We start from the raw sequence: 22,093 nt of genomic DNA on the forward strand, positions 1-22,093 counted from the left end.
AAGTTTGGGGCAGAGAGAGTGAAGGGATGTACAGTAGGCTAGAGCCATAGAGTAGTGTTTGAGAGGAGATAGAGAGCTGAAGGAGATGGCAGAGATAGATGGGACAAGGCCACAGAGGGATTTATGGACAAGAACAAGGATTCTGAACTGAATGTGTTAGAGGCAGGGAGCCAGTGTAGGTCAGGGAAAGGGTGTACTTAATGGAGGACAGAATATGTGCACCAGAGTTTTGACCAAGTTGGAGTTTATAGAGAGGGGAGGATATGAGATCAGCAAGGAGAGCATTAGAGTAGTTGGCCTAGAAATTCGGTATAGCTGCATTTGTGGCGCTGGTCCTGGCGATGCGCAAAGTTTAGAGCCAGGCGCAATTTAGCGCCACCTAGCGCAATATTGGGTTGCAGCGCCCCTAAAGGTGATTGCGGCGCTAAATCAGGCGCTGCACGCTACTCTTAAGGCGCTAACCCGGCGGCGCAACCCAATTTCGCGGTGGCGGGGTGCAGCGAGGGTGCTGTCAATAATCACTTTCCCTGAGACACACTGGCGCCAGCCAGCTCTTAAAGGGGCAGGTCAATTGGCATCACCAGACACACTCACTGCCTTGTAGGCCTTCAAAGCGGTGAGAGCCTACCTGTGGCGCACCAGCCTAGCAAGACATGGAAAGGGTGAGGCAGAGGGCGGAACGCCTCACTGATGGGGCATTGGATGCTTTGGTTGGCGCAGTGGAATCAAGGCCAAGGAAGATGGTCGGAATGTGATTTATGTTTTGGACAGTCTCCCGGGTGTGAGAGGCAGTTATGTGTCAGTGTATTAGTTTTGCTTTCTGTTGCCATAGCTTTCTCATGTTTGAAGGAACCACATTTTGTGTAATGAAACACTTTCTTCATTTACAATGGCCATGCGTGCTATTTACATGCATCTTGCCCTTCACAGGCTTGGGGGTATCAGACCGGTTCCATTCCTGTTCTTGGAATGGCAGCAAGCATTCCATGAGAGGGGCCTAGAAGCTACTTCTGATCAGCCTCTGATGCGCAGCCTGAGAAGAGCCGCTCGCGTAGAAGTTCAGGCCAGCAGCCATCTTCTTAGCCGCCAACAGAGATGTCCTGCACCTTATCTGAGGCTGCAGATCTGGCTGAAGCAGCTGGCACAGCTCAGTCACCACCTCCTTTCTAAATTGCAGCCTTCTGACACACTGCTCCTCCGGCATGTTCATGTAGGAAAACTGCTGTCGGATAACCCTGCCAGCGTAAGGTCTGCTGTGGCGACGTCTGTTGGCCCTCCTCCGTCTGGCTATGCCCGCCCCCCTCTCCCAGCGTCTCAGTGCCCTTTCCAGATGATTCAGCAGCAGGACGTTCCCCTCCAATGCAGCCCCCATAATAAGTGCCCACAGGAAGGTTCCCCGTTGTCAAGGCTCACCAACAGCAAGATGATGGTCAGAAGGCTAAAGATCGTCTGCCTGCGCTGGCTCAGTGGTCAAATGGCTCTCAGTGTGCAGCTCAGCAACTCTTTGTAGCTCTCGAGGAAGTTGTGATCCAAAAATGGCTGCCACTTTTAAACCACACCAGTCCCCTTTAAATAACGCTCCTCCAGCCCGAGAGCGACTTGGTAAGGCCCAGGTAAGCTGTCACTATTAGCGCCAAGCGCTACGGAGGGGGGCGCCACTGAATTTCCAGTCCGGGGCGCCCAAAAGGCGTTGCACACTCAAATGACATCATAATCAGCCTGCGCCCATGAGCGGGCGCTAAGATTTAGCGCCGGCGCTAAATGCATGCTCAATATGGGGCGAGGCGCTAGGTGCCTTGTGCCCGCCCGGAAGTTGGCTAACGCCCCACTTCTCGGCCTCTTTAGGCGTTAATCGGTGGCGCAACCAACCGAATTTCTCCCCCGTTGAGTTTGGAGATGAAGAAGGAACGTGTAACCCTTTTACCAGGACCTCTACCAACCTGCCCCCACCACACAGTACTGCCCCCCGATTATCAAAATCCACGACAGGGCCTTGGACAACGTGGACCACTTTCCATACCTCGGGAGCCTACTGTCAACAAGGGCAGACGTCGACGACGAAGTCCAACACTGCCTTCAGTGTGTCAGTGCAGCCTTCGGTCGCCTGGGGAAGAGAGTGTTTGAAGACCAGGACCTCAAACCTGGCACTAAGCTCATGGTCTACAGAGCAGCAGTGATACCTGCCCTGCTGTATGCCTCAGAGACATGGACCATGTACAGCAGGCACCTCAAAGCACTGGAGAGGTACCACCAACGCTGCCTCCGCAAGATCCTGCAAATCCATTGGCAGGATAGGCGCATCAATGTCAGTGTTCTTACTTAGGCCAACATCCCCAGCATCGAAGCTTCGACCACGCTCAATCAGCTCCAATGGACGGGTCACATCGTCCGCATGCCTGACGCGAGACTCCCAAAACAAACGCTCTACTCAGAACTCCAGCACGGCAAGAGAGCCCCAGGTGGGCAGAGGAAACGCTTCAAGGACACCCTCAAAGCCTCCTTGAAAAAGTGCAACATCACCACTGACACCTGAGAATCCCTGGCCCAAGACCGCACAACGTGGAGGAAAAGCATCCGGGAAGGCGCCGAACACCTCGAGTCTCTTCGCCGGGAGCAAGCGGAAGCCAAGCGCAGGCAGCACAAGGAGTGCACGTCAACCCAAGCACCCCACCCACCCGCCCCTTCAAACACCGTCTGCCCCACCTGTGACAGAGACTGTAGGTCCCGCATTGGACTCATCAGTCACCTGAGAACTCATTTTTAATGTGGAAGCAAGTCATCCTCGGTTCCGAGGAACTGCCTAAGAAGAAGAAGAAAGGTTTAAGACAGAGGTGAAAGAGAACAACTGTGCGAAGGTGGAAGTAAGCGTTCCGGGTGACGGTTAGGATCTGGGGTTTAAAGCTCAGCTCAAGTCAAAAAGGATGCCAAGATTGCAAGTGAAATAGCACCTAAAGTAGCCTTATTTTCTGGACTGCCATTTTCTGCATGGCAGTAAATAGGGTTAAATAAGTTTTATTCTAAGACAAAATAAGATTTAGCTATCCCTGATGAGAGGGTGGTGTGGATCAGGGACAGGTCTGTGTAGGTTCGCAATAATGAGATGGAGATTTACCATTGCTGCCTATTTTCTCAAATTCACTGTCCAAATTAATATTAATCAGGTGACTGAACTCTGGCAATCTACCAAAGTACAACAATTCACAAATGACTCTACGAATTGCAACAGCCTCAAAAGCACATGCACAACATGTCAGTTTTACATCGAACACTAAGGAATGACATTGTTAAACTGACGGCACATTGTATTTAGCAAAGCAGTGGGAGACCACATTGAGAGGCCAGTCTCGCACTGCTTCAACTCGGGGCTGGCAGCAGTACAATTGCAAATGGTACAAAGCAAATTTTAAACAATTCACCTTCAGCTCATCGCTGGCATTAAAAATGTAATTAGCATTTGGACTCATGTACAGAGCTCTACTTGCTTGACCAAAGGGTGATGTGGCACTGACAATACTGGGGTCTGCTGGCTCCACATCTCTTTAAGGAGGTATTTTCAAAACAATACCGGCCGTATAACAGCAGCATTATAAAGTTTTACATCATCATTTCATTCCCAAGTTATCTATTGTGTATTTTTCTTGTTCCCAATAACCAATTTTACTGCAATTCAATATCTAATTAATCACAAATTTATAATTAGTCATTAATGTAAAATAGGTTGACAGCTGAGGAATTAACATAAGAACATAAGAATTAGGAGCAGGAGTAGGCCATACGGCCCCTCGAGCCTGCTCCACCATTCAATAACATCATGGATGATCTTCAACCTCAACTCCACTTTCTCTCCCGATCCCCATATCCCTTGATTCCCCTAGAGTCCAAAAATCTATCTGTCTCAGCCTTGAATATACTCAATGACTCTGGCCCCGATTTTCAGCTTGTGTGGGGAATGGTCGGATTTCCCCGAATGTGGGGATTCTGACACACGTAAAAAAGTGTCAGCCAGCTCCACGCAATTTTCCCTCAAGTGGCCAATTAATTCCCAGCATGTGGGAAGCCTTGCTAATTGTCCAATTCGAGTCAGAAATCCCCACAGTATGATGTCATCATTCATGGTGCTTTCAAGGTCCATGGCAAGCACTGCATCCTCTGAAGGCTTCCAAACGAACCATACAGGATGGCAGAGGAGCCTGCAGCAGCTGTGGGCAGTGCCAGACCCCGAGCTGCCTCCAAATTCGACGAGGCTTCACTGCAGGCATTATTGGATGGGGTTAGGGCCCACAGGGAGGTCCTCTTCCCTAGGTCAGGGAGGAAGAGGCCTCCCACTGAGACCAATGCTGCATGGGTGCAGGTGTCAGCAGATGCCAACTCACTGGGAGTCACCAGAAGAACCTTGGCATTACATCTCTAACTCCTTCCTTAACTCCCCTCCAGTACCATCCAGAGCCCCCATCCTCACTGTGGAGGAGGAAGAGGCTGTGCAGCCAGACTCCTCAGAGGAAGCTCCAACCTCTGAGGGCACAGCGTCAGCAGAAGTAAGCGCACCCAGCACCAGCGCAGACACTCACACCTCGGGGGGACCTTCGGGACATAGAGTAGTGTTGTCACCTGGTGTTTCACAGCTCACAAGTGAGCCTCAGCAGATTCTGGAGACAGGGACAGCAGTGGAGAGTCCTCGTCAGAGGGCGCAGGGCTCTGCCAGCTCAGCTCAGCTGCGCTGCATGTTGACCCTCTGCCTCTGGGTCCTTCCGCAAGAGAAGAGGTGATGGATCTCCATGCACAGATGCAGGAGTCTCTGGCAGGTTTTGTCTCCAGGGTCGCTGCGAGTGTGGAGCGAATGGAGGAGTCCATAGCGACCATGAGCAGAGCCTTTGTGGAGTCATTGGCGCATGAACGCATCACCGTGGAAAGGTTGGCAACTTCCATGGGGGAGATAACTCGCCAGGGTATGGAAATCATGGTGAGTGCTCATAAGAGAATGACATCTCTTGAGGGGCGTTGGCCATCAGTTGAACAGAGAAACCAGATCTTCATGGAAGTCCTTCTGAGTAGGACTGCCAGTGCGGAAACGGGTCCCCATGGCCCCCTAAAGCGCAGCAAGGTGCTCTCAAGCCACTTCCAAGCGCTGGCCCCTTCTGGCCTGTGCAGCTTCAGGTGAGTGAGCAGCAGCCTGGTGCTCCTGGTGTTCATCCTGCTGTTCCTGGTTCTACTGCTGCCGCCTCTGCTGCTGGAGATCCTCTAATGGCAAGAAGGGAAGGAAAAAAAGGCGTCCCATGCTTCTCGTAGATGCCTCCGCTGAGGAAGCGCTGAGTGAGGGTGGCGAGAGGGGCTTCCCAGGAGATCACATTGGAGAAGTGTGTGAGGCTCCAACCTTCCACAGCTGTGCCTAAGCCTTGAAGAATTAGCCCCAAGCCTTCAGCAACAAGATCCTTCAACATACAAGTGCTGTCCCTTTAAATCGCAGCTTCTCCATTGACCTGCAGCTGACAGCTAGCAAGCCGGCAAGCTTCACGCCAGCTCTCAGCAGCGGGGTTCACTGCAGGTGGGTTTCATGTGGGGAAAGCCCCAAAGTCGCAACGGCCCCAGAAAATCTACCTCAACGAGGTAATTATTGGTAATTAGTGTGCCGACGACCAGTCCTGCCAGCAGCAGCCGGGACTGAAGCGGGGTGCGGGGAAACGGCGGTCCGAAAGTCGGACGGGGCGGGGAATCAGGTGGGGGGGGGGTCCCGACCCGCTTTTTCGCCGATTTTCGGCCCCCGGCCGCATGAAAAGTCGCCTGACGGCGGCCAGAAAATCGGGGCCTCAGTATCCACAGCCCTTTGGGGCAGAGAATTCCAAAGATTCACAACCCTCTGAGTGAAGAAATTCCTCCTCATCTCAGTCTTAAATGGCTGACCCCTTATCCTGAGGCTATCGGCTCGATTTTCCAAGCCCCGAGGAAGCGGGCATGGAGGCGGGACAGCACGTAAAATCAGAGAAATTGGGGGCGGGTGGCAAACCTGCCCCCATCCCGCCTCCGTACCCTTTTGCCAGGAGGCGGGAGGATGTGCAGCTTCAGGTCCCGTCTCCTGGAGGTGGGAAAGGCTTTTAATCCTTTTAACTGCCTGTTAACAGGTAGTTAACAGGCAGAAAAAGGGATTAGTGCCATTTTACCTTCACAGGTGAAGGCTTCCCGACCTCGGAGAACCCCGCCGGGTTGGAGGAGACGTGGAGGAGGTCTGTGGTGGTCGGAGGCACCTGGAAGTAAGGTGTAGAGGTGAGTGATGGGTGCAAGTGTGGAGTGGTAAGTATGCAAGGTTGGTGATAAGTTTAAAAAAGTGTTCACTTGCCTTTTTTTACTTCTGTAGCCTTTAGCCGTGTTGGATCGGGAGAGCGGACATCCACCTCGTCAATTTCAGGTAATGGCTGATGGACACTCCGATCCATCAGACATCTGAAATTTACTTTTTTACAATGCTTTTTCAGTCCTCACCACAAAAACTTATCAAACTCAAGAGAATGTCAGTGTTTGACAGCTTCACAGAGCTGTCAAATGCTGTCATTTCTTCTTTCAAGAAGTCTTGACAGATAGCACGTCTGACGTTGACGTGATCTGTTAGTGACTTCCTCCCTAATTGGCTTGCTGAGCCTGCAGGGCGGGCTTAACAAACTCAATCAGGGGAAAATCCCTTTGAATGATCAGGCTGGGATAGAGGCGGGACATTGGCATGACAAGCAGCAGTCTCGCCTCCAAGTCGCCTCCATTGACAAAATCCAGCCCAATGCCTCCTAGTTCTAGACACTCCAGCCGGGGGAAACAGCCTCTCAGTATCTACCCTGTCAATCCCCTTCAGAATCTTGTATATTTCAATGAGATCACCTTTCATTCTTCTAAACCCCAGAAAGTATAGGCCCAGTCTACACAATCTCTCCTCATAGGACAACCCTCTCATCCCAGGAATCAATCTAGTGAACCTTCATTGCACTGCCTCTAAGGCAAATATATCCTTCCTCAGATATGGAGACTAAAATTGTGCACAGTGCTCCAGGTGTGGTCTCACCAAAGGCCTGTACAATTGTAACAAGCCTTCCTTACTCTTGTATTCCAACCCCCCTTGCAATAAAGGCCAACATGCCATTTGCCTTCCTAATTGCTTGCTGTACCTCTATGCTAATTCTCTGGGGGTGATTTTCTCAATGGGGAGCTTTTGGAGGCGGGACTCCCACTTGTCGGGTTTCAGTCCCGCCTCCATCAACTTCTGGCCAACCCACGCTATTTTCCCTTGATTGACCTTGTTAAGCCCGCCCAGCAGGCTTAGCGGGCCAACTAAGGTTGCAGAGAACGTCAGCGTATGATGTTTCATCTGTCAAAAATGAATTGTCATCGTTTGACAGCTCTGTGAAGCTGTTAAGCACTGACATTCTCTGTAGTTTGATGAGTTCCTGAATTCAAGACCTCATCAAACTTCTTTCTTTTACAGAAATGAGATGGTTGTTGCATCTGAGAATGCAATGGCCATTTGTCATCTGCAACACAGAGGTCCGAGACTCTCCGCATACAAACCGTCTGAAGCCTGCAGGAAGAAACAAAGGTAAGTACACTTTTAAAAACACTTTGCACTTACCTCAGATACTCACCTCTCCACTCTTGCACCCATCACTCACCTTCACACCACACTTTTGCACCCCCCCGACCCCCGCAGACCCAGTACTCGCCTCGCTGACCTGGCGGGTTTCGGAGCCTTCAGGAAGCCCACACTTGAGGGCAAAAAGGGGATAATCCTATTTTCTGCCTGTTAACTACCTGTTAATCCCTTCCCGCCTCCAAGGAGACGGGAACCGTTGCGGGACGGCTACCTGACTCCTAGGAAGGTGGCATGGAGGCGGGTTGGGGTGTGTTGGGCACCAGCCCCCAAATTCTGCCATTTTCCCGGCAGTCCCGCCTCTATACCCGCCTCCCCAGGGCTGGCAAAATCACCCCCTCTGTGTTCCCTGTACAAAGACACCTAAATCTCTCTGAACACCAACATTTAATAGTTTCTCACCATTTAAAAAATATTTTGTTTTGATTCTTCCTACCAAATTGAATAACCTCATATTTGCCCACATTATACTCCATCTGCCATCTTATTGCCTACTCACTTAACCTGTCTATATCCCTTTGTAGGCTCTTTATGTCCTCCTCACAGCTTATTTTCCCACCTAGCTTTGTATCGCCAGCAAATTTGAATACATTACACTCGGTTCCTTCATCTAAGTCATTAATATAAATTGTAAATAGCTGAGGCCCAAGCACTGATCCTTGCAGCATCCCAATTGGAAACAAAACCCTGGTAAGTAAAGGGATGAGCATAAGGGGGGTAATTTTGATTTTCTGCGATGGTGTAAAATGGGTGACTTGAATGAAACATTGACTTCAATGGAAATAAAAACGGGGCGAGATGTAAAACGGGCTGCCGACTCGTCATCACCCATTTTACACTATCGCACAAAGTCAACATTACCCTCAAGGAGTCCAAAACCGTGCTGGTGCTTCCACTGATTGAAAAAAAGAGTCTTCTGAAAAGTACAACTTTGTTAACGGAGCATATATACCGACAGCTCGCACTTTTCTGACCTTAATTTTCAGGTACATTTTTCTTAAAGTCTCGTCCAATATTTTGGTGGCTTCCTTCCTCTGCTTTGACCAAGGGCCAAAGTGATGGCCTTCAACATCATTGCGCTCGTAGTAGACTGCGGCCATGTCTGCTTTCCCCTGCCTGATCAGAAAACAAGACATTGTTAAAAAATGGCAGCCCCTTCTTTAATAGGTACAATTTGAGTTCCCATTCATAAATTTGTGTCATTTTTTGGCACAGTTGCAATGTTTGAAATGATTTGATTTTAGCAATTCTTGAAGAATGTTGGAAGGGGCCAGCTCCTGCTTATACATTTAAAGACAATTGCAGCTGTGCAACAATCAGTATGGGAATTCTACAACGCACAAAAAAAGGCAGAGACCTGTTGTAACCATGACCACTTTGGAATTGTGATACCAAAAGAGTGAAATACTAAAATGACATCTGAATGACGGAGATCTATAAAGGGATAAAGCCAAGAGAAAACCTTTATATAAATTTGGCATAATTCATTGAACTTGGGTTATTGTGATAACTTGCAATTCATTGTTACCTGATTTGGAATTATTAAATCCCTTAATAATTCATATCCTGATTACATGAGCCCTGAAGTTCCTGTGGCAGCCTCTTGGGGACAGACCGGGATTTTAACCAGCCGCATGGACACGCCCTGAGCCTATCTCAAATCCCGCTGTGCCATTTTCAGTGCTACTGGGTTGCCCAGCTCAGTGGGTGGGGTGTGGGAGGAGGAATATCAGTGGGGCACCTTACTATAGTCTAAGTGGGACAGATGGAATGGACACAAATGAGAAGAAGCATTTCACTAAGGCCTCCAAATTCAAATTTCCCAATGCCAATCAATCACGCCACAGGATAACCAGCCTTTGGGCCCCACTTCTGCTAGGATCAGGTTCTTCTACGCTAGCAGACCTGCTTCACAGCATTGGGGGAGGGGGCAGGAGGTGTTACCAGCGGGATCTCGGATGGATGATGTCATCCCACCATTCCTACCTCCATCAGGTCCACATGGAAGGGTGGCTGCAAGAGCCGTCCACAAGTTCTGCCACAAATCAATCTATGAACATTTTACCCCCACTTCTGGTGAAATTTAATCTTGCTAAGTGATATACCTATCAATTCCTCCAATAAAAGGCGAAGAGTTACGAAGGTGACTAAAGGTTTTTATTGACTAAATAACAGAGCCCACTCTCGTGGGTGATCCGATCCAAGCAGGAGGAATACCAGCCAGTCGCTCACCTTTATACCTGGCCTGGTGGGTGGAGCCAAGGCGGAGTCGGCAGTGGTCATCCCAGGTATAGCAGTGTGGCAAGAGGCGACCTCGTACCGTGATACAATAGTGGTCAGTGATACAGTTATAACGAACAGTGGTGAACAGTGCTAACTACTAACAGTGATACGATAGTGAACGTGGTTTACCACATTCACCCCTTGTTTAGAATTAAGTCCGGCGGGGTGAAGTGTACTACCAATTCTGGTAGGTCAGTCTGTCCGGAGGCTTCGTAAGCCTCTCCGATCGCCGCAGCGGTGGTGTTGCCTTATCCGGTGCTGGTGCCTTATCCGGTGTTGATGCTGGTGTTTGCGTGGTCGGCGAGGGCTCGTGGGGTTCCGGCATGCCGTCTACCTGGACTGAGGTTGGGGGGGGTGGTGGCGGTGTTTCCGGATCGGCTGAGGGTGCGAGGTCTCGTAGGGAGACAGTGTCCTCCCGCCCGTCTGGGTACGCCACGTAGGCGTACTGGGGGTTGGCGTGCAGGAGGTTCACCCTCTCGACCAGGGGGTCCGTTTTATGGGTCCTCACGTGTTTCCGCAGCCAGACCGGCCCCGGGGCGGTCAGCCAGGTTGGTAGAGTGGTTCCCGTAGTCGACTTCCTGGGGAAAACGAACATTCGTTCATGGGGGGTGGTGTTAGTGGCCGTGCAAAGTAATGACCGGATGGAGTGCAGCGCTGTCGGGAGGACTTCTTGCCAGCGGGAGGTTGGGAGGCCCTTAGACTTTAAGGCTAAGAGGACGGCCTTCCATACCGTCGCGTTCTCTCTTTCCACCTGACCGTTACCTCTGGGGTTGTAGCTGGTGGTCCTGCTTGCTGCAATACCTCTCTCTAGGAGGAATTGCCGGAGTTCCTCGCTCATGAAGGAGGAGCCCCGGTCGCTGTGTATATAGTTCGGGAACCCGAACAAGGCGAAGAGGGCATTCAGGCACTTAATGACCGTGCTACTGGTCATGTCGGGGCAGGGGAAGGCAAAGGGGAAACGGGAGTACTCATCAACGATGTTGAGGAAGTACACATTACGGTCAGAGGACGGGAGGGGCCCCTTAAAGTCGATGCTCAGGCGCTCGAAGGGGCGGGTGGCCTTGATCAGGCTTGCTCGGTCCGGCCTATAGAAGTGCGGTTTGCACTCCGCACAGGTCTGGCAGTTCCTGGTCATGGTCCTGACCTCCTCGATGGAGTAGGTCAGGTTGCGGGCCTTAATGAAATGGTAGAGTCTGGTGACTCCGGGGTGGCAGAGCTGGTCGTGGAGGGTCTGAAGCCTATCGATATGCGCGCTGGCGCATGTCATTCGTGAAAGGGCATCAGGGGATTCGTTCAGCTTGCCTGGCCGGTACAAGATCTCATAATCGTAGGTGGAGAGCTCGATTCTCCATCTCAAAATCTTGTCATTCTTGATTTTGCCCTTCAGCTTGTTATTAAACATGAAAGCCACCGAACGCTGGTCGGTGAGGAGGGTAAATCGTTTGCCTGCCAGGTAGTGCCTCCAGCGCCGTACTGCCTCCACGATCGCCTGGGCCTCTTTCTCGACCGACGAATGTCGGATCTCGGGGCCCTGTAGGGTCCTTGAGAAGAAGGCCACTGGCCTCCCCTCCTGGTTTAGGGTGGCGGCTAAGGCGAAGTCGGATGCGTCGCTCTCCACCTGAAAGGGGATGGACTCGTCCACTGCGTGCATCGTGGCCTTGGCTATGTCTCCCTTAATGAGGGAGAAGGCCGCGCACGCCTCCTCCGTGAGGGGGAAGGAAGTGGCTTTCAGGAGGGGTCTGGCTTTGTCCGCGTAATTGGGTACCCATTGGGCATAGTAGGCGAAAAGCCCCAGGGTTCTCCTAAGTGCTTTAGGGCAGTGGGGGAGGGGTAGCTCCATGAGGGGGCGCATTCTTTCTGGGTCGGGGCCGATGATTCCGTTCTCCACTACGCAGCCGAGGATGGCAAGGCGCGTGGTGTTAAACACGCATTTCTCCTTATTGTAGGTGAGGTTCAGCCGTTGGGCCGTACGGAGGAATTTCTCCAGATTCGCGTCATGTTCCTGCCGGTCGCGGCCGCAGATAGTGACGTTATCTAGGTAGGGGAATGTAGCCTGCAGTTCGTTCTGGTCAACCATCTGGTCCATCTCCCTTTGGAAGACCGAGACCCCATTAGTGACACCGAAGGGGACCCTAAGGAAGTGGTATAGGCGCCCATTCGCCTCGAAGGCGGTATACTGGCGGTCCTCAGGGTGGATAGGGAGTTGGTGGTAGGCCGACTTCAGGTCGATGGTCGAGAATACTTTATACTGCGCAATCTGATTGACCATGTCAGATATGCGGGGGAGGGGGTATGCGTCCAGCTGGGTATATCTGTTTATGGTCTGGCTGTAGTCGATGACCAGGCGGTTTTTATCGCCGGTCTTTACGACTACGACCTGGGCACGCCAGGGGCTGCTGCTCCCCTCGATAATGCCCTCTTTCAGGAGGCGCCGCACCTCAGAGCTAATGAAGGCTCTGTCCCCGGCGCTATACCGCCTGCTCTTGGTAGCGACGGGTTTGCAGTCAGGGGTAAGGTTAGCAAACAGAGAGGGTGGCGGGACCTTGAGGGTGGAGAGGCTGCAGGTGTTACGCGGTGGGCGGTTTAACGTTTGCTGGTTGTTGACTGTGAGTGGGGGGAGGGGTCCACCGTATGCTAGGGTTACGCTTTGGAGGTGGGATTGGAAGTCCAGCCCTAGTAGGACGGCAGCGCAGAGATGGGGGAGGACGAGGAGTTTAAAGTTTTTATACTCCGTGCCCTTAACCGACAGGGTCACGACACAGTAGCCGCTGATGTCCGTGGCGTGGGACCTCGATGCCATCGAGATTCGGCTGCGCGTTGGTAGGACAGAGAGGGAGTAGTGGCTCACCGTGTCTGGGTGGATGAAGCTCTCCGTGCTTCCGCTGTCGAACAGGCAGGTCGTGGCGTGGCCGTTCACTTTGATGTCCATCATTGACTTGGACAGATGGTGCGGGCGGGCTTGGTCCAGGGTGACGGAAGCTAGTGTGTAGCTGAGCGAGTCGTTGTCATCTGCGGGCGAGGCGGTCGGGCGTGGTGAGTAAAATGGCGTCTCCACGAGGTAGGGCCCCATGAGGCACTATTGGGGTCGGTTGCCTTAATCAAAGATGGCCACCCCCATGACTCATGTGTGGGGATGCTGGCCTCAGTTGCCCTAAACAAAGATGGCCGCCCCCATGACTCATGTGTGGGGATGCTGGCCTCAGTTGCCCTAAACGAAGATGGCCGCCCCCATAGTTCGCATGCGGCACTGCTGGCCTCTGAGGATCCGCTCCTGCAGGCCTTGGAGAAGTGGCCTTTCTTCAGGCAGGTTTTACATATGGAGTTCTTGGCTGGGCAGCGCGACCTCGGGTGCTTCTCCTGGCCACAAAAAAAACAGCCGGCGGCCCGATCGCTGATGCCAGATGTCGGGGCCGGTGCCGGGGGTGGCGGGGCCGGTCGGGTCCGGGACGCCGACGCAGAGGTAGGTCCCGGGGGCGGCGCTGGGAAGGGTGCTGTGGTAGGGGTCGGGCCCGAGTCCCAGGGTCGCGAGCAGTACCTGGTGAATGCTTCCTGATCTTGGTGGGCCACTTCCAGGGAGATAGCGAGGGCTTCAGCTTTTTCCATGCTGAGGTCTTTAGCTTCCAGCAGTCTTTGCCGTGAGTACTCGGACCGTAGGCCTTTCAGGAATGCGTCGCGGATATTATCTTCAGTATTTTCGGCTGCCGACACCGATTTAAAGTCACAGTTCCTGGCGAGTGCATATAGCGCCTGTGAGAATTCGGCTACTGATTCTCCTGGCTGTTGCGGCCGTGATCTTAGGAGGTGCCTAGCGTACATGTAGTTTACCGGGGTCCGGTACTTCTGTTTCAGCAGGTTGATGGCGGTCTCGTAGGTAGTCATGTCCTCGATGAGAGTGTATACTCTCGGGCTCAGTTGTGCCTGCAGGACACTTAGTTTGGATGCCTGAGGGACGCTGGATTCTCTCAGGTATGATTCGAAGCAGACCAGCCAGTGTTTAAAGTCTGCGGCTGAGTTTGCTGCTCGTGGGTTCAGGTCCAGGTACGGCGGTCTGAGGGCTCGCAGCCAAGCTGGCTGGTGTGGCTGTGCTCCTGGGAGCTGCGCTGGTGGCTCCTCCGCCGGTTGTGACTCGTTGTCGGACATCATTAAATTTAGTCAATAAAATTGATATACCTATCAATTCCTCCAATAAAAGGCGAAGAGTTACGAAGGTGACTAAAGGTTTTTATTGACTAAATAACAGAGCCCACTCTCGTGGGTGATCCGATCCAAGCAGGAGGAATACCAGCCAGTCGCTCACCTTTATACCTGGCCTGGTGGGTGGAGCCAAGGCGGAGTCGGCAGTGGTCATCCCAGGTATAGCAGTGTGGCAAGAGGCGACCTCGTACCGTGATACAATAGTGGTCAGTGATACAGTTATAACGAACAGTGGTGAACAGTGCTAACTACTAACAGTGATACGATAGTGAACGTGGTTTACCACACTAAGTTGCTGTAAAAGAACTGCCCCAACTGAGTCAATGCTGGGCTAAGTTTTGGAAAGCAAATGCACTGATAGCTAAGAGTTGTTACTTGTCATGGTTCAGAAACTGTACAGAATAACATTACAGTAAAATCTCTACGAATGAAGAGTTATGGTGGGAAGTCGGCTAACCCCCCGAGGAAATTCAGGGACAATATACCCATTGACTCTGTTCCCCTGTGCAATCAAGAGGCTCACCCCAAATAATCTTTTTTTTTAACTAATTTTCTTCCTATGTAGGCCAGTCGTGGCTTCTGCAATGAGCTGAGTGGCATTTGCACAATCCCTGTGGTATACTTGACAAAGACTAGTCTTCTTGTGGTATTCTAGACCAAAAGAAACAATGATTTCCATAAAGTTGCAGAATTTAGAAAATCAGCAGAAATGCCATGCAAACGGCTACTACTTGCTGTGAGCTAACACTTACCAGCTGAGAAAAGAAACATACAAAAAAAGGTCGATACCTCCGTCAGAATTGTTGGGTTTTGGAGTCTTGCAATGCGAGCCAATACTCATTAGCTTTGCTTGAACTAACATTTCCAAGGGTGTTTGGCAGAGAAATGCCTAAAAGAATCTCTTTCAAAACAAAACCAATACTTAACTTGTATGCATTACGGTTGAGAAAACTATCAATTTTAGCTGGACGATCATTTTGAAAAATCATACAGTAGAAAACTACAAAGGCATGGATTCCACTGAAGTAAATGAGAGCACAGTCAGATCAATTTGACATGAAAAGCATCAAGGACTTCTCTCAGAAAAAAAGGCATTAGCAATCCACATGGGATCCAGTGATATAAGACAATCTTTGTTTATTCCTGTGCTCCTGAAGCAGTGACTCATGCTAGGATAGAGTTCTCTCTCTTAGGCAGTCCCTTGGAACCGAGGATGACTTGCTTCCACACTAAAAATGAGTTCTCAGGTGACTGATGAGTCCAATGTGGGACCTACAGTCTCTGTCACAGGTGGGGCAGACGGTGGTTGAAGGGGTGGGTGGGGTGTTTGGGTTGACGTGCGCTCCTTCCACTGTATGCGCTTGACTTCCGCTTGCTTCCGGCGAAGAGACTCAAGGTGTTCGGCGCCTTCCCAGATGCTTCTCCTTCACTTTGTGCGGTCTTGGCCCAGGGATTCCCAGGTGTTGGTGGTTACATAGGATAGAATTACATATGCAGTGGCAACTCCAGCATCGAAAGTGCAGGGGTGAAATTAAAAAGGAAATTAGGAAAGCAAAGAGAGGGCATGAAAAAATATTGGCAAGTAAAATCAAGGAAAACCCAAAGATGGTTTATAAATACATAAAGAGCAATAGAATAACTAAGGAAAGAGTAGGGCCTATTAGAGACCAAAAAGGTAACCCATGTGTGGAGGCGGAAGACGTAGGTGTGGTTCTTAATGAATACTTTGCGTCTATTTTCATAGAAGAGAGGGATGATGCTGACATTGTAGTTAAGGAGGAGGAGTATGAAATATTAGATTAGATAAACATAGAGAAAGAGGATGTATCAAGAGGTTTAGCATCTTTGGAAGTAGATAAATTGCCAGGCCCGGATGAAATGTATCCCAGACTGTTAAGAGAGCCAAGTGAGGAAAGAGCGAGGCTCTGACCATCATTTTCCAATCCTCTCTGGCTACAGGCGTGATGCCAGAGGACTGGAGGACTGCTAACGTTGTGCCATTGTTTAAAAACGGAGAAAGTGATAGACTGAGTTATTGCAGGCCGGTCAGCTTAACCTCAGTGGTGGGAAAATTATTGGAAAAAATTCTGAGTGACAGTATAAATCATCATTTAGAAAGTCACAGATTAACTAAGGACAGTCAGCATAGATTTGTCTGACGAACTTGATTAAATTTTTTGAGGAGGTAATGAGGAGGGTCGATGAGGGTAGTGCATTTGATGTAGTCTACATGGATTTTAGCAAGGCCTGTGACAAGGTCCCACATGGCAGGTTGGTCAAAAAAGTAAAAAGCCCATGGGATCCAAGGGAAAGTGGCAAGGTGGATCCAAAATTGGCTCAGTGGCAGAAAGCAAAGGGTATTGGTCAATGGGTGTTTTTGTAACTGGAAGGCTGTTTCCAGTGGGGTTCCACGGGGCTCAGTACTAGGTCCCTTGCTTTTTGTGGTATATATCAATGATTTAGACTTCAATGTAGGGGGCATGATTAAGAAGTTTGCAGATGATACAAAAATTGGCCATGTGGTTGATAGTGAGGAAGATAGCTGTAGACTGCAGGAAGATATCAATGGACTGGTCAGGTGGGCAGTGTAGTGGCAAATGGAAATCAATCCAGAGAAGAGTGAGGTAATGCATTTGGGGAGGGCTAACAAAGTAAGGGAATGAACAATAAATGGTAGGACACGGAGAAACGTAGAGGAACAGAGGGACCTTGGAGTGCATGTCCACAGATCCTTGAAGGTAGCAGGACAGGTAGAGAAGGTGGTTAAGAAGACATACGGGATACTTTTCTTTATTAGCCGAGGCATGGAATATAAGAGCAGGGAGGTTATGCTTGAACTGTATAAAACACTAGTTAGGCCACAGCTAGCGTACTGTGTTACAGTTCTGGTCACCACACTACAGGAAAGATGTGATTGCACTAGAGAGGGTACAGGGGAGATTTACAAGGATATTGCCAGAACTGGAGAATTTTAGCTATGAGGAAAGATTGGATAGGCTAAGGTTGTTTTCTTTGGAACAGAGGAGGCTGAGGGGAGACTTAATTGAGGTGTATAAAATTATGAGGGGCCTAGATAGAGTGGATAGGAAGGACCTATTTCCCTTAGCAGAGAGGTCGATAACCAGGGAGCATAGATTTAAAGTAATTGGTAGAAGGATTAGGGGAGAGTTGAAGAGAACTTTTTCACCCAGAGGGTGGTGGGGGTCTGGAACTCACTGCCTGAAAGGGTGGTAGAGGCAGAGACACTCGTCACATTTAAAAAGTGCTTGGATATGCACTTAAGGTGCCATAAACTGTAAGGCTACAGATCAAGAGCTGGAAAGTGGGATTAGGCTGGATAGCTCTTTTTCGACTAGCGCAGACATGATGGGTCGAATGGCCTCCTTCTGTGCCGTAAATTTTATGATTCTATCTTACTCAATTGTCCATTCTTCACGAATGCACCTAGACAGTGACTCTGTCCTCACTTGACACCCATGCAAACACAGTTTCTACTGAGGATCATTGGATAATGAATAGGAGCAGGAATCCTGATTAATTTTCCACTCACTTGCCTAGGAAAGCTGAGGCAGATTATCATATTCCTGCCACTGTCCTTAGCCAGGGTAAATCTGAGAAGCTTGATTTGTATGAAGCAATGCCACACAATGAGATACATTCACCCAATAGGCTATGGAAAGTCCCCAGGAAACAATCTAATTCAGAAAGTCAACTGGACCAGCTATATAAATGTTGTGGTTACTAGAGCAGGTCAGAGGCTGGGTAGTCTGTGGCGAGTGTCTCACCTCCTGACGCCCCAAAACCTCTTCACCACCGACAAGGCACAAGTCAGGAGTATAATGGGATACTTTCCATTTGCCTGGATAGGTACAGCTGCAACAACACTCAAGAAGCTCAACACCATCCAGGACAAAATAGACTGGCACCCCATCCACCAGCTTAAACACCCACTCCCTCCACCAGCGGTGTACTGTGGCAGCAGTGTGTATTATCTACAGGATGCGCTGTAGCAAGTCACCAAGGCTCCTTTGGCAGCATCTCCCAAACCCGCAGCCTCCACCGTCTAGAAGGCCAAGGGCAAAAGAGGCATGGGAAAACCATCACCTCCAAGTTATCCTTCAAGTCACGCACTATTCCGACTTGAACATATATCTCCGTTCTTTAATCATTGCTGGGTCTAAATTGAGGAACTCCCTGCTTCACAGCATTATGGAGTACCTTCACCACAAGGTCTGCAGTGGTTCAAGAAGAAGGCCTACCACCACCTTCTCAAGGCCAACTAGGGATGGACAATAAATGCCGGCTTTGCCATTGATGCCCATATCCCGATTAAAGAGATACTTTGAACATTGCTGAAAACAAAAGACATTTAAAGGGGACGGTACTCTAATTGAATACTTTTACTCTAAAGTATTCACACATGCTCATAACAGCAGTCAGAAAATACAGTAGAGAATGTTGCCCCCTGTCAGTAAAATGGCACCTCAAGGAAACCTGCCATGTTGGGATCTCCTTGACGGAAAAGAGATGCTCAGATAGTGTATCTAGGAAGTCTGACTCCATCTGGCAGGCATTAAGGTTTCTGGAGCAGCATCCTTCTTACTCCTGGATGCCAATCCCAGTAGTCAAATGCAATCAGATCTTCAATATGTGAACATCCAAATCTAGGACTACTGACGTTGAAGCTAAATCCCAAAGAAAACTGAGCTCTCCGAATTTAATATCAATGCTAGTAAGAATGCAGCAGGTTAAGCTCCAGTACTTATATGTGAAATATAGCCCAATTTTCCATCTTTTCTTGGAAAATAATCACTATTTCTCCAGCTGTTTTAGATTGTAGTCAAACAAAACTCGATCTTGGTTAATTGAGCTGAGTTACCCAAGTCTTGAAGCATGCAAGTCCCAAACTAGGTCATCACACAACACTAAATTAATCATCTGCACAATGTACAGATGTTTCCAAGACGTTATGTAATTTCCCTGATGGCTTCTTCTAATTACTATTTATGCCTTATATTTATAACATCTGATTTGCACAGCCTATCATTTTTTTTTGATATGATAAAAAAATCTCTGACTCCATTTGTGATTTAACTGCTTCCATCGTGCAGCCACTTCGGTGGTGTACAAACATAACCATCTCAAAAGGAGTTTTGACTAAACTCAGGGTGGAAAGTGTTAACATTTTCAATTTCACAATGAGGTTACAATGTTCCTCCTCCTCTCCCCTTCACCCCACCTCACCCCCATTTTAAAAAGTTGTATAATTAGTATGGTCATTAGATTGCCACAAGTTAAGACCCTTCAACTCGCAAGAATTCAATTTGCATCCACTATTCAGAAACCATCTTCCTGTTAGATATTTTTACGTTTCTGCTGGGACTATTAGAAACATAGAAGATAGGAGCAGGAGTAGGCCATTCGGCCCCTCGAGCCTGTTCCGCCATTTAATGAGATCATGGCTGATCATCCAAATTCAGTACCCTGTCCCTGCTTTATCCCCATATCCCTTGATCCCTTTAGCCTCAAGAAATATATCCAACTCCTTCTTGAATATATTTAATGAATTGGCCTCAACTGCCCTGTGTGGTAGAGAATTCCACAGGTTCACCACTCTCTGGGTGAAGAAATTCCTCCTCATCTCTGTCCTAAATGGCTTACCCCTTATCCTTAAACTGTGACCCCTGGTTCTGAACTCCCCCGCCATTGGGAACATCCTTCCTGCATCTAGTCTGTCTAGTCCTGTTAGAATTTTATAAGTTGCTCATTGCTCATTATACAGTGTATTTTTACTCCCATCTTCTTGTGTGTCCCTATGCAACGCACCATCTGCCTGTTCATCTGTGTCTGCCGATGCTGCTGTGAAACTGGGAGGTGTGAGGACAAAGCTCTGATTTGTCCTTCCTTCCTCTATGGTAAGAGCCGAGCCTATGCCTGGTATGTTCCCCTCTCACCTCCGCCGAGATCAGCAAGGTTGAATCTGCACCTCACTATTCTGTGGCGCAGGGTGTGATGCTCCAGTGCACTGCTAGATCTTTTTTTTTTTTTAAGAAGAGCTGTTGTGCTTCTCTTCCTCTTGCATCAGACAGTTATCTGCAAGAAGGCACTGAAATATTTGTAGATAAGCGCCAATACACACACAAATTCACAAGAAACCACAAGGGCTGATTTTCGAATGTGGTTTTAGCACTCCGCACAGGAGCTCACGCTCATCAAGATAGAACGTCTGCTTGATGGCGAAGCAGGAGAATTTATACCAGCTTTAAAATGTTCAGTTTGTTCTATATTACCAATAAGTGAAACATTAACCGGGTTACGCACAGTAACAGAGTAAATTCACATGGTATAGAATATCCTGCGACAGGAATTCCTACAGCAATGTGCCTTCATTGACATCTATTGTTTCTCTACTAGGAAACTCCCACACCGCAGCATGCCGTGTGTCGCCCCCACTCGAAGAAAACCCAGCTAAGAGAAGCATATGCAACTCAAGGTCATAGAACTGAGGTAGAGGACGGGATGCAGACCAATTGTTTCTGAGCAGAGATCCAGCACTTTCACTGGCTGTGTAGCATTGCTTCAGGATTCAGACCTCCTAATGGCTAGCTAAAGAAAGAAAAAAAGAAAGACTTGCATTTATATAGCGTTTTCACGACCACCGGACGTCCCGCAATGTGGGAAACGCGGCAGCTACAAACAGCAATGTGATGATGACCAGATAAACTGTTTTAGTGATGTTGGTTGAGGGAAAAATATTAGCCAGGACACTGGGGATAACTCATAAGAACATAAGAACATAAGAAATAGGAGCAGGAGTAGGCCAATCGGCCCCTCGAGCCTGCTCCACCATTCAATAAGATCATGGCTGATCTGATCCTAACCTCAAATCTTCTATCACTCTGCATCCACCCGAGCCCATGTGATCTCCCGGGAGAGGCGAAAAACCAGATAAAGACCCAATGGCCAATTTGGGAGAAAAAAATCTGGGAAATTCCTCTCCGACCCATCTAGGCGATCGAAATTCTTCCAGGAGATCACACTGTCCCTATATTTTCTACAGTACTTACCTTCTGTAAAGGCGATCTCCACCCCAGCCAGGAACAGGAATAAAACCATCTCCTGAAATCTAACACAGAATTAGAACACAGTAGGAGCAGAACCAGGCTACACGGCCCCTGGGCCCACTCCACTACCCACAGGGCCATGACCATTCCGAACCCAGACTCATGTCCAATTTCCTGCCCGCTCCCCGTAACCCTTAATTCCCTTTACTTCTAGGAAACTATCTATTTCTGTTTTAAATTTATTTAATGATGTAGCTTCCACAGCTTTCTGGGGCAGCAAATTCCACAAACCTACCACCCTCTGAGTGAAGAAGTTTCTCCTCATCTCAGTTTTGAATGAGCAGCCCCTTATTTTAAGATTATGCCCTCTAGTTCTAGTTTCACCCATCATTGGGAACATCCTCACCGCATCCACCCGATCCAACCCCTTCACAATCTTATATGTTTCAATAAGATCGCCTCTCATTCTTCTGAACGCCAATGAGTAGAGTCCCAATCTACTCAACCTCTCCTCATATGTCCACCCCCTCATCCCCGGGATTAACTCCCCTGCTCTTCTTTGAAATAGTGCCATGGGATCTTTTATGTCCACCTGAGAGAACAGGTATAAATTCTCCTGCTTCGCCATCAAGCAGACGTTCTATCTTGATGAGCGTGAGCTCCTGTACGGAGTGCTAAAACCACATTCGAAAATCAGACCTTGGGGTTTCTTTTTAATTTGTGTGTGTATGGAGGCTTATCTACAAATATTTCAGTACCTTCTTGCAAATTAACTGTCTGATGCAAGAGGAAAAGGAACACAACAGCTCTTCTTAAAAAAAACTTATAAAATTCTAATAGGACTAGACAGACTAAATGCAGGAAGGCTGTTCCCGATGGCCGGGGAGTCCAGAACCAGGGGTCACAGTCTAAGGATAAGGGGTAAGTC

At 49.1% G+C, this 22,093-nt stretch overlaps 1 protein-coding gene across 1 annotated transcript in view; it reads right to left on the bottom strand.

Annotated features, from left to right (window-relative positions):
- The window catches only part of enpp6 (ectonucleotide pyrophosphatase/phosphodiesterase 6), a 94,014-nt gene that overhangs the window by 30,095 nt on the left and 41,826 nt on the right, over nt 1-22,093 (bottom strand). The window contains exon 4 of the mRNA XM_085980704.1: nt 8,599-8,740. Within this exon, the coding sequence (XP_085836830.1) occupies nt 8,599-8,740 (142 nt within the window). The remainder of the gene's footprint in view (nt 1-8,598; nt 8,741-22,093) is intronic.

Source organism: Somniosus microcephalus, chromosome 1, assembly GCF_052327205.1.
Source record: "Somniosus microcephalus isolate GS21.2 chromosome 1, FLI_Smic_1.0, whole genome shotgun sequence".
NCBI classification, from domain to species: domain Eukaryota; kingdom Metazoa; phylum Chordata; class Chondrichthyes; order Squaliformes; family Somniosidae; genus Somniosus; species Somniosus microcephalus.